Source organism: Ictidomys tridecemlineatus, chromosome 8, assembly GCF_052094955.1.
Source record: "Ictidomys tridecemlineatus isolate mIctTri1 chromosome 8, mIctTri1.hap1, whole genome shotgun sequence".
NCBI lineage: Eukaryota > Metazoa > Chordata > Mammalia > Rodentia > Sciuridae > Ictidomys > Ictidomys tridecemlineatus.
In genome coordinates, this window is record NC_135484.1 from 2,116,811 (window position 1) to 2,128,831 (window position 12,021).

General features: G+C 55.2%; 1 protein-coding gene across 3 annotated transcripts; it reads left to right on the top strand.

Moving 5' to 3' along the window:
- Positions 1 to 915: 915 nt before the first annotated feature.
- LOC101960643 (unc-93 homolog A) lies at positions 916 to 8,975 on the top strand. 3 transcript variants are annotated; one of them, XM_078018751.1, is made up of 7 exons: positions 916 to 1,108; positions 1,225 to 1,277; positions 1,543 to 1,678; positions 2,775 to 2,956; positions 3,279 to 3,508; positions 4,642 to 4,767; positions 7,887 to 8,975. In XM_078018751.1, exons 3-7 carry the CDS (start codon positions 1,592 to 1,594, stop codon positions 8,162 to 8,164), a joined length of 903 nt encoding a protein of 300 aa, XP_077874877.1. In that variant the 5' UTR covers positions 916 to 1,108; positions 1,225 to 1,277; positions 1,543 to 1,591; the 3' UTR covers positions 8,165 to 8,975. The 3 variants fall into 3 exon arrangements, with proteins under 3 accessions (XP_077874877.1, XP_077874876.1, XP_077874878.1); XM_078018750.1 differs by lacking the exons at positions 916 to 1,108; positions 1,225 to 1,277 and having other exon boundaries at positions 1,299 to 1,678; XM_078018752.1 differs by lacking the exons at positions 916 to 1,108; positions 1,225 to 1,277 and having other exon boundaries at positions 1,300 to 1,678; positions 2,780 to 2,956.
- Positions 8,976 to 12,021: the final 3,046 nt, after the last annotated feature.

Sequence of the window (12,021 nt, forward strand, 5' to 3'; positions counted from 1 at the left end):
GCCAGAGTCGAAGCCACTGAGGTGGGTTGCAGAGTTGAAAAGAAGGGCAAAGTTCATTAACTGATTACAAGGCTGAGGTGGAAAGTCCATGTTATGCTGAGTATTGTTACTTTCTCCAGAACTAGGGCCTGAACCTAAGGTGCCTGACCACTGAGCCACTCCCAGCTCTTTTTAATGTTTTTCTCTTTGAGTCAAGTTCTCACTAATGGCTCAGGGCCTCGCTAAGTTGCTGAGTCTGGCTTTGACCTGGCGATCCTCCTACCTCAGCTTCCCGAGCCGCTGGGATTGCAGGTGTGCCACGGCGCCCAGCTGTTGCGGGGACTTTCCGAAAGGTTGGCCTTTTGAATTGCTGCAGCCTCCCTTTTCAAGGGAAGTCGAGGTGCAGAGAGGACCATGGCCCACCCGAGAACGCCCACCACGGGGAACAGGTGTGAGCCCTTTTCCACGGTCAGGCCCTTGTGCACCATGCTGCTCTCAGTTCTGCGTGAGCAGCAGTATCCACATTTGCTCCACATATTTATTATTTTCATCAAACTTTCATTGTCATCAGACTAAGCTTCAAGCACCTCATCCCCTTGACTGAGGGTCATAATTTTCAGATGGTGGCTTCCCTCAACAGTTGCCACCTCATGTCCCTGACCCACGCTGGAAGGCTCACTTCATAGATCCACACTAGGCAGAGGTGACCAGGGTCACAGAGCTTTGGGAACAGTCTGCAAGCATCAAGCTTTACTAACAAACGAGTAGCAAAGGGATTTTTCTAGCTTCAGCTCTGAGGTTTGGGGCAGACTTGCCCTATCCAAATCAGTAACTGCTGTTTGAATTTTAACTAACTAAATAAAATGCAGCTATCAGTGTCACAGCTCCACCTGCTGCACGTCAGGAGCTCAGTCGTTGCATGTGCCAGTGACTGTTGACCCGACCGGCACTGCTCGAGAAGGCACATGTCCAGCCCCTTGGCTGAAGCTGGTCCTGTGTGTTACAGGTCTTGGATTTCTTATGACAGTTAGAACAGTGCTGTGTGGGTGACATGAAACGGGCCCACTGGGGTGCTCTGCATGTTGTAAAGAGCCCTACTCATGGAATCTTCTTAAATGGCTTCAACAGTGTAAGATCATCGGGTCTTTGCAATGCCAAGGCTGGGCCTGGGGTGTCCTCATGTTAGCTCCTTTTCAGAAGTTGAACTCAGTGCCTTGGGGTTGACATTTATGCTTTGCTTTTTAGGACAGAAGAACCATCCACATTCAGCACTGTTGACAAATCTCTCCAGGCAGAAGGTAGGTCACATGCACATGTAAAATAGGAAGTGTATCACTTTGCCATAAGATCACACCTGTCCAAAGTAGTGTGAAAGTGCCATCATGTGCCACTGAGAAGAGCCACCGCACTGCCTCAGAGGAAGGGGTCGGGTGAGATGCAGGAAGGTAAATGAGTAACTCTCTGGTGCTCGGGGCCCAGTGTGACCAAGTTCATTAACTAGTAGCAGCCTTGACGGCTAGCACACTGTGACTCAGAGGGAGGACGGCACCCTGGTTCTTGCAGGGAGCTCCACCTCTAGGTGCCCACTGCCAGTGGACCCTGAGCCGGCACCATGGAGAGAAGCCTGAGGAACGTCCTCGTGGTCTCCTTTGGATTCCTCCTCCTCTTCACAGCCTACGGAGGTCTGCAGAACCTGCAGGTAGGTATGGGTCTTGGAGCATGACCTTGACCTCTAAGCTTGTCCTGCCTCCAGAGCCACAGGCAACAGATAGTGCAAGGCCATTTCTTTTGTCAGTGCACCCTAGACTCTCTGCCCTATGCCCTCTGAATTCTCCAGAACAGACTGTGTTTTAATACAAAACCTGACAGAGTCAGTCCTACTTACATTTCCACGGGCTGTACACTGTTTGACCCTTGGACAAGCAGAGCCAGTGTCTCAAGAGAGTGTTTGAGAGGACGATTTGCCTTTGGTGGTCAAAAGGAGACACAAGAAAAATCCTGAATTCCATGGCTCCATGCCCCTGGCTTTGTGATCTGTGCAGAAATAACCATCTATCAAACCTGGCTAGACCTCATGGACTCCATGCTGTCTTTAAGCAAAAGTGTGACCCTGGGCAGAACCGTCTTCCTTCTGAGCCACTGATGGACCGCTTGCTCCTGAGTCCGAGTCATACAGAACCCAGTGGTTTCCAGAAGGCTCTGGTGCTGGTGCCGTGGACCTGGGGTGGAGTCAACATGACTTCAAGTCTGATCTTTCACTGGCAATAGACCTTCAGAGAGTTCCAAGGACTGGCAGGAGGCAGGCCATCGCTGTCCCCGAGAGCAGCTTGCTCAGTGTTGCACCTTGTGGCCAGGGCTGTCATACAATGACACCGTTTTGGAACTTCTGGTGATGACCACAGTCTCCCATGGTTTGTCAGCCAGGTCAAGAAGTAGCCACCTACTGCATGCCCAGCATTGAACCAGAGTTCAGTGCTGTTCCAGCGCTGCAGGGGGGTCGGGAGAAGGGCCTCTGCTTCCAGGCACAGGGAAGCCTTCCAGCAGCTTCCCTTGGTCCTCCTCCCAAGCGCTGAGGCTGGCGGGTGTCCCCACCTCCACACTTTCAGGGAGCAGGGTGCCCGTCCTGCTGTTGAGAGGCTGCTGGCCTTACGCCGCCTACCTGCCGTGTCCTTAGCACAGAGGGCCTGTTACTGGGGTTGGGGACCTGAGGTGCCTTGAGCCCACGGGTCCTGGCACCCACACCACTCCCCTGCCTACTCCTCCCCCTCCTTGACAGGCCGGTCTTGTTCCCACAGAGCAGCCTCTACAGTGAGGACGGCATGGGGGTGGCGACGCTCGGCACGCTCTACGGCGCTGTCCTCCTGTCCTCCATGTTCCTTCCACCCATCCTCATCAAGAGATGTGGCTGCAAGTGGACCATTGTTGGCTCCATGTGCTGCTACGTGGCCTTCTCCCTGGGCAACTTCTACGCCAGCTGGTACCCGCCCTCCCGCCCACCCACCTCCTGGTTTGCGGGACTCTGGCGGCAACTGACTGTTCAGGTTCTGCGGGAGGCTGACTGGCAGCTCCTCCCCACTTTCCCACCAGGACTTCCCTGCCTTCCCGATGGCTCCCTCTCTTCCTCCTGACCCCCAGTGCTGACCTCTCCCTGGGATCTGTCCTCGGCCCTCAGCCTCCCTTGCACCCCACGGGCCCCCGTAATGGCAGGAAGAACCTGATTCTGTTGAGGAGGGCGAGTCTGGGAGGCGTGGCCAGGATCAAGGGCAGGGATGCAGGCCACCCCTTGCCCTTTCTTGCAGGTTCACCTTGATCCCCACCTCCATCTTGCTGGGGCTGGGAGCGGCCCCGCTGTGGTCTGCTCAGTGCACCTACCTCACAGTCCTGGGGAACACGCGTGCACAGGAAGTGGGCGAGCTCGGCGAGGACGTGGTGAACCAGTACTTCGGCATCTTCTTCCTCATCTTCCAGTCCTCTGGTGTGTGGGGCAACTTGATCTCCTCTCTGGTGTTTGGGCAGACTCCCACTCAAGGTAAGGGAAGAACAGGGTGTCCCTGGTGACCTCCAAGGGGGAGGGCGGACAGCACGTAGGCACTTGGCCTTGTTCCCAGAGGAGGCCCTCAGCTGGCCTCAGCCGCAGAGTCCCATGAGACCCTGCTCCTCCCAGGACAGTCGGGGTCTGAAGATCCATCTCCACACATTGCCCCCTCCCGGGGAGCAAGGGTCCATGGAGTCATGGCTTCCTTTGGGGGCAAAGAACAGGTTTGCCTGACTATTTCCTGTGGAATTAGTCCATGGGCAGCTTTTTAAAGTTCTGTGGTCAGTCCTTCCTGAAACAAGAGGTGCGCTCATGGTGGAGCCCTCCGTCACCTGCCTTAAGTGTCCCTTGCCCGGCCGTGATGCGGAACGTGACTTGCACACCACCGTGTGGAGGATCTCAGTCTGGCCAGAGGAGTTGGGCAGGATCCGGCCCTGGGGGACAGGCTCTGGCCTCTTGCTGCTGTCGGGTTGACCCTGTCCTGCAGCCTGGCCCAGCTCCTGCTCTCCCAGGTAGAGCCCAGCTCTGGGAAGCTGTAGCCAAACCTCCTGCTCTTTCCAGAGCACGTCATCGCTGGCTACTGGCATCCCCACAGGGAAACCTCAGGGGCTCGCGCTCTTCCTGTCCCCCAGCAGGGAGGGCTACGGCTGGGCCCTGGTGAGTGCAGCAGCAGGCACTGGACATTCAGGCCAGGGAGCTGAGGGCAGGAACCCAGGGCACACATCCTCAGGGCCAGCGGGGTTTCAGCACCCACAGCCTGGTACCCTCAGCACTCACGTCCTGTTCTGCACATCTCGCCAGCCCAGACAGTGCTGCGAGGTCACTGTCACGAGGCTGTGCCATGGAGACCACTGGACACCGACTGCGGTGCGTTGGGAGAGGGCACAAAAAGTAGCCAGGCCCATGCTGCGTGTGCTCTTCCCTGCTCTTGGCAGAAAGCGTATTTGATCCTCTGCCTCCCTGATGAGGGGTCTTGAGATCAAGGTGTGCCTAAGGGTGAGCGTGCCCTGGTCCTTGTCAAACACAGCCGGGTCCTTCCACGTCCTGCCTCAGAGGCTCCACCACCTGCCCCCATTCCCACTGCGACGCCCAGGACTCTCATAGGCTGTTTGCTCCTGACCCCGCAGAGGCCACCCCAGAGGAGCACCTTGAGTCCTGTGGGGCCAACGACTGCCTGATGGCCACAGCGCCCACCAACAGCACCCACCGCCCCTCCCAGGAGCTGATCTACACACTGCTGGGCATCTACACCGGTACGTGTCCTTAGCCCACGAGAGTCCCTCGAAGGCCAAGCCCAGCCCCTTCCTGGGTTGAAGAGCACCATCCCAGCTCCTAAGTGCTCCGTTTCCGTCCACACCCCTGCCCTGTGTGGTCTGCAGGTCCTCAGGGGCTTCTCTTTGGAAAGCAGGCCTGTGGGCCAGGGCTACCCTGCAGGGTGCCAGTGACATTTAAATCTCTTCTCATCCCCAGAGCCCCATGCACTGGCTGTCAGCCACATTCCAACCAATTAAAATCCCAAAGTCTGTTTCTAAGGCTCCCTAGCCACACTTGGCAAGCTCACTGGCCACAGCTAGCTCACTAGGCGAGCAGCTACCACAGTCCCCATCCAGGGGACCAAGGCATGGAGGACCAAGTCCATCCAGGTGACCCTGAAAGGCCAGGAAGGGGTGAGGGAGGTGCGACTGGGGGGGACACTGTGGGCTGCCTGAGACAGGTGGTCAGACTGGTCAAGGCTACTGTGAAAGACCCAAGGACAAGGGCAGATCTGTTTCCTGGGCAGATTTTCATATCCACCTGATGTGGGGGTACAGGAAAGCTGGGTGGTGACCAGCCAGCAGGGAGCCACAACCCAGAGGAGCAGGAGGGGCACAGGCAGCATCTGGACAGAGAAGACAAGACCAGGGATGTGTGTGCAGACACAGGTGTGGGGAGAAGTGGCTGAGGTCCACCAGCCTGGAGGCATTTGGCTTGATGGGGCAGGTGACCCTTCAGAGTGTAGTGCAGGAAGCAGGAAGGACTTCAGGGAGGACGGTCCACAGCCTGGGCGACTCAGTGCTCACAGGCTGGCCAGGGCATGGGAGCCCTGCAGAAGAGGGAAAAGCAGACCGGGAGTCGGCGCACGCAAGAGACAGAAGCAGCAGGGAGTGGGTGTGAGAGGGGGTCAGAGGACCAAGAGCCTGGAGGTTCAGGACCACGGCTGGACAGCAGAGACTGGTGACCCTCCAAGGTGTCTGAGGCCAGATGAGTGGCTGGGAAGGAGAGTGGAGGGTGTGGAGGGAGTCGGTGAGGAGCGGGCTGTGGCCTGCGCTTTCCAGTAGGTTCCCAGGTTCTGTGGGTCTGGTGCTGGGGACAGGGGTAGAGGTCACCCAGGCCTGCGCTTTCTGCTTTCCCTGCATTTCCGTCCCTGTCTCCCATGGGAGCAGGCAGGCCCAGCTCACGGCAGCGTCCAGGCTGAGCTGAGATCACGTCCTGCTCTACACTCTCTAGTTAGACAACAAAGAGCAGAGACTCCCCTCCCCGTGGCTTCAGGACTCCAGACCTGGGGTGACAACCTGAGAGGTGGATCTGGGAGTGGACATTAGGCTCCTGGTGTTCCCTGGTCTCAAGAAACTGCTCTTACTGTCTTCACCCAGGGAAGGCCAGAGACGCGGGTCAGTCAATGGTAACGCAGTGTTCACGGCAGCAGGTGGTAGCAGGATGTGGCCACAGGCCGAGTGCTGAGCCAGATCTAGAGGAGTGGCACAGACCACAGGAGAGCCCCTCGGCGCGTCCGTGGCTCGCAGGCCCTCCTTCCCTCCTGCCCTGCACGGTGGCACTCTGAGGCTATCCTTCAAGTCCTCCTCTGCCTTAGCCCCAGGTGCTGCTCATCAGATACTTGGTACCTGCAGAGCACAGTGACTTGGGTGGTGACCTCAGGCTCTCTGAGCATTGTACGCATGAAGAAGTTTCTTGAAGCCGATTTCTTTAGGGCGAGAGCGTTACCTGCACAACATCCCTCACCACCTTGAGGGAACTGGGTCACATGGTGTCTGCACACACCTGGCTCCTAACAAAGGTGTGTGGCTTCTGTATGCTGCCTGCCTCTCCCAAGCTCCCGTCTCCGCAGAGGAGAGGAAACCATGACTTCCACCTGATTCACACACAACCAGGCGACAGGCTTCCCCAGGAGGGGCCTGTGCCGCTGGGGATGCAGGGAGCCCCCGTGCCCCACGACCAGCTGTCAGTTGGGCGAGTGATGAGGGCCCTGGCATGATGGTGAGGGCTGGTCAGCTGGCAGCGCTCGGTGCGCCTCCCCGTGCCCTCTACCATGACAGGGGAGGGTGGCGAGGTTAGTGAGACGGAGGTCAACGGGAAGGAGTCCTTGAAAAGTGTTCTGAGGGCCAGCGGCACCAGGAGGAAGGGAAAGACCAGACCTCCATCCAGCCTGTGCCGCCCACACGGGGTCATCCCTGTTGCCAGAAAGCCCAGAACCGGCTGGGAGTCAAAGGGACTCTGTGGAGAGACACCACCTGCAGCAGCTTGGGCCCACCCAGAGCAGAGCTGAGGCGCAGGTGGACGGGCCAGGGGCGGGCGGGGAGGAGGGGACTCGCTGGCTCCTGAGGCCCAGCACCTGGGGGTCCAGGATGCTCCCTCGGAGCAGATCCATCCCTGTTAGAAACAGCAGTTTACACAGCAGCCCGTTGACGTGGTTCAGATAAAAGGCCGTGCAGCCCCTCAGCCCCGTCCCTCTGCCCCGTCCATCAGCCCCAGTCTGCTTCTCTCCAGTCCTTCAGGGAACATAGGGACTAAATCCTCACGTCCCCCTTGCTGAGCGCGGGTGGCACATGGTCAGCACCTGGCTCAGCGCTGGCTTGGTCTCCTCTTTACTGATCTGGTGGCCTCTTCCACCTGGGCAATAGAGTTCTGTCCTTATCCCCAAACGTGACCCACTGTGATGGATCCACTCCATTTAACCAGTTCCCACCAAAGTATTCTAGGCAAAAGATTCAAAATAAACCGGAGTGTAGCACATGGTACCCTGATGGGACTTACTTTCCTAAAAAGTCTGCTGTCGCTGGACATGGCTGCAGGAATTCAGGCAGACGGTGGCCGGGGCCCCTGAGTGCGTCTGGGCTCTCTCCAGCTGTAGTGTCTCCTGTGCCCGTGAGGACAGTGCGGGTCCATGGCAGGTTCCCTGTGGAAGCCTGGAGGCCCCACGTTGACCAGGGGCCACACGTGTGTCCGTGTGGTGGGCACGTGGGGTCCCGGCTTGGCTGAGGTCTGGTGGGACTGACGGCACCTGCGTCTGGACTGGGAGGACCTGTGGGAAGGCAGGAAGCGGCTGGGTGAGTCCTGTCCACACTGAAGCTCCCTGCCCCTCTGCCCCTTTCAGGGATTGGCGTCCTGGCCATCCTGCTGACCGCCGTGTTTCTGGAAGCCACAGAGGACAGTGGATCCCAGAACGAGGCCGAGACGAAGCCACCCCGCCTTGGGTCCACCTTATTGTCAACCTTCAAGCTCTTCAGGGACAAGCGCCTGTGCCTCCTGACCCTGCTGCCCATGTACAGTGGACTGCAGCAGGGGTTCCTCTCTGGAGAGTACACCAGGGTAGGCCCCGCAGCGGTCATGCAGTCACCGCCCGACTGGTGGCCCTGCCCCGTCTGCACCTGAAGGGACACAGGGACCCAGGGCCACCTGCCCAGGCCCAGGGTGGGAACAGCCCACAGAGGTCCTGGCAGGGCTGAGGGTGTGACTCAGGACACCAGCCCCAAGTACCTTCAGACCCACAGGCCCTCTCAGGTCCTGGGTGGGAGTTGACAGCCCTGTCCCCACCACACTCTGGGCATTATGTAACCTTGAGAGGGCCACAGGTCAAGGCTGGACTGGCCAGTCTGGGTCGCCTAGGCCTGCCCTCCGAGGTGTGGTCCTCTGCCTCATTCCCACCATCCCGCCTCCTTGGCCGAGCTGCCTACCAGCACCATTGGGGCAGCTGCCCATTCAGACTGAATTTCAGATCAAGGACAAGCTTCCTTGAGGGACGAGTGTGCCCCATGGACTGTCTGGTGTGGTGAATTGTGTGTGTCAGTGCTATACGGAGGGCAGTCTCCAGTGTGGAGGGAGGTTCCAAAGAGGCAAACAGGACAACCCAAAGTCCCCTTGGCCTTTGGACACCCCCAAAGCCATCAGGGCTGTCTGTGCCCCAGCCCAGGTGAGCAGTCTCCATGTGGGCTGCCGTCAGCCCAGCCCTTCTCCTGGGGGTCTGCCTTGGTCCTGCCCAGGATGGCAGTGTGTGCTGAGGGTGCCCCAGCCAAGCGGACAGCACTGTGTCTGGCAGATCTTGCAGTGCCGGGATCACAGGGCCCCTTGGAGGGGCATGGCTCAGAAAAGCCCTGTCAAGGGAAGACCTTGAGATGGCACTGTTCCACCCTTACCCAGGAGACACTCGGGGATTAGAAATTCAATAAAGAAAATCTGCAAACCAGCTCACCCCAGTGTGCCAGGTAGGGGAGGGCTTCCCCGACACCTGGAATAAAAGTACACAGTCCCCACAGATCCTGGACTGGACCCCAGGACAGGTCCTTTCCCATGACCCGAATGTGCCTCCTGTTCACGGAGCAGCTGGCAAAGCTGCTGAGATGACGCCCAGCCCTGGGCTGCGGAGCTGGTCTCCTGACCCTCCCTGCAACCTCAGTGGAGGGAGTGGCTTTGGTGAAACCTGCACCACAGAGACAAATGTGATTCACTGAGTGACATAATCATGTCACCTCTAAATTTTCAAATTTTTACTTTGAGACAGGGTCTCCCCGTAGGTTGCTCACAGCCTCTCTAAGTGGCCGAGGCTGCTGTGAACCTACAATCCCCCTGTTCCAGCCTCCTGAGCCACTGGGATTACAGGCATGTGCCACCACACCTGGCAGGAGCATCCTCTAAAATCCTTCTGCACTCCAAGTCAACAAGGAGCTGGCTAAATAGCTCCACAGCTTCCTTACAGTCATCCCTAGATGTGTAACAGGATTGTAATGAGAATGTCTGCATTTTTCCTCCTGGAGGCACACAAACAATTGTGTGAATTCCTTTCTTTATATTGACATAGAACATACTCTCAGGCAAAAAAACAAATAGTCTTTGTCAAAATTGGGCAAAGTTACCTAAGAGCCCAGGCATAACAAATGCTGAAGTCCAGTGAACGACTAGAACAAGGGACCCTTGGATAAGGGGTAGTTTAGATGGAATGACTTCTGCATTTTGTAGTAGGGCACATTGTTTTCTTTCCCAAAGACGTAACTCCTAGGGGGAGAAGAGTTATTCTCATGCACTTGGTGATCTCTCCTGGGGTGTGTTTGCAGTTAGCTGTCTTGGCCAGGAGAGGCGTTTTAACTCTGGGTCTCTGCTGCTGGCTCCCCGGAGCTCCCCGGAGGTCCCCGGACCTTGCACTGTACTAGAAGGCACAGCCCCACATCCAGGTGGTGCATGGCCATATTCCCAGCATCTCAGGAGGCTGAGGCAGGAGGATCACAAGCTCAAGTCAGCCTCAGCATCTCAGCCTCACCCTGTCACAGGGCTTGGGAAGAGCCAACTTCTCCCTGCTGGTGGGGACTCCCCTCTGCTTGGGAATATCAGGAAAAGGGGAGGAGCAGGGGGGAGGGGAGGGCTGGCAGAGAGACTAGAGGTGTCAAGGGTGTCAGATGGCCTCGTGGTGCATACTGAGAAGGCTCTGCAGTGGCAGCTCAGGGGCTCAGGGTGGTCTTTGTGAAGAGGGTGGGAGAAGCAGCAGGCTGGGCAGAGCTGGACAGTGACCTGGAGACGCTGGGGCAGGTCCTCATGTCATCTTATAAGCTGGCCTCTCAGAGGCACCTGCTCCTCTGGCCTGTCCCAGAGATGGGATTCTAGCAGACCTCATGTAGGTGTGTCCAAAATCACACCAGAGGGACAGGAAGCTGAGTGACCGACTTTCATCTACAACTTTTATCCGACTGCATGAGTTTGCAGCAGCTGCCAGGCCACCGTGCAGCCAGGGGACTTGCAGCACTCACGTTTGTGGGGGCCTGAGTTCATGGCCAGTGTGGTCAGGGCTGCTGCCCGCTGAGGCCTCCCTCCCCGTGTCCTCAAAGTGACACTTCTGCGAGTCTGTGGCTCGAGTTCCTCTGCTGTAAGGACACTGCCCACATCTGATTAGGGCCACCCTGATGGTCTCACTGAACTTAGTAATCCCTGCCCAGACCCTGTCTCCAAACAGGGGCACATTCTGAGCTACTTGGGTTAGGACTTCAAAATAAGGATCCTGGGAGAGGTCATGTGGTCCCAGCCCTGTGAAGACAACTTGGTCTAGATCCACCTAGGAAGGCCGTTTTGATCTATACCAATCCCGTGGGACCTTTAATCAACACCAGTCCTGTGTTGCTGAGGTTGGCTTTGAACTCTCAATCCTCCTGCCTCAGAGAGGCACTAAGCAACTCTGTCACAGCTAAAAAGAGAGCTAGTGTCCACTCTGTCTCTAAATAAAATGCAAATAAGGGCCCATTGTCATTCAGACAGGACTTCTGGCCCTGCCTTTTAGACTAACCTGTACTTCCTGTTTCAGATTGCTTCTGGAGCTGGTCAGAGCCTGCATTTTTCAGAACGCTCACCTGTAAATGCTAACGAAAGATATTTTTTTCAGACAAAATTTAATTCCACAGGTTTCTATGTTGCAGCCCTAAATTTAAGTTAGTTCTGAGTTAAATAACCTGACTTTTCTCTATAACTGTGTTCTAAATACTGTTCTATTGATGAGAGATGTCATACATGCTTGTTTGTATTTTACTTTTAATTTTGGAGGTTATGGGATGCATTTGCTCGCCACAGGAACCAAAGCCGGCAATGTTCCTGTGATGAGCAAAAAATCCTTATTCCCATTCCTGACGATGTAATTACAAGAAATAAATAGGTATTCATATGGATCTTATTTCAGTTACATCAAGTGATGTCACATAGGAGAGTGCACTCCTAGTTAAAGATAAATTAAAATGGATCCAAATATTTTAAGAACCACATGGTTACATAAAGTTAATACAATTATGTTATGTCATATATTTTTTAGATATTTAGTTAACCTTTAGTTATTAATCTATAAAATAATTAGCACATGTCTAATTGTTTAGTTAATATATTTGTCTAATTGTTTTTCTTCAACAGAAAACCCATAATTTATACATTTTGTGCATACATTTATCTAATACTCTGCCTTTTAGTTACAGATATTTGAGATAAGTGTATTTTACTATAAATTTGCTTTTAAGTAAAAATACAATCTTCAAGTAGTTTCTAATTCTCAAGTTATTGTACAAACATAAGATAATAAACAAAAATAATTCTGCCTGCAGAAATATATAAGGATTTTAACTATTTTCATTGATATTTCTTATCAAAGTATAATAATTTGTTCATAAATTCTAAGGCTTTCAGAAATTGTTCCAAAGTATGACTAAAAAAAAAAAATTCTACAAAAAAGGAAGCTTCAACAGAGAAGAAGCTCACATTGGAGATCC

Bases quoted from the DNA above. Each gene is read 5' to 3' on its own strand.
- LOC101960643 (XM_078018751.1), top strand. From the start codon at position 1,592: ATGGAGAGAAGCCTGAGGAACGTCCTCGTGGTCTCCTTTGGATTCCTC. The intron at 3,509-4,641 runs GTAAGGGAAGAA...CTGACCCCGCAG, and splicing joins TGGGCAGACTCCCACTCAAG to AGGCCACCCCAGAGGAGCAC. The intron at 4,768-7,886 runs GTACGTGTCCTT...TGCCCCTTTCAG, and splicing joins ACTGCTGGGCATCTACACCG to GGATTGGCGTCCTGGCCATC.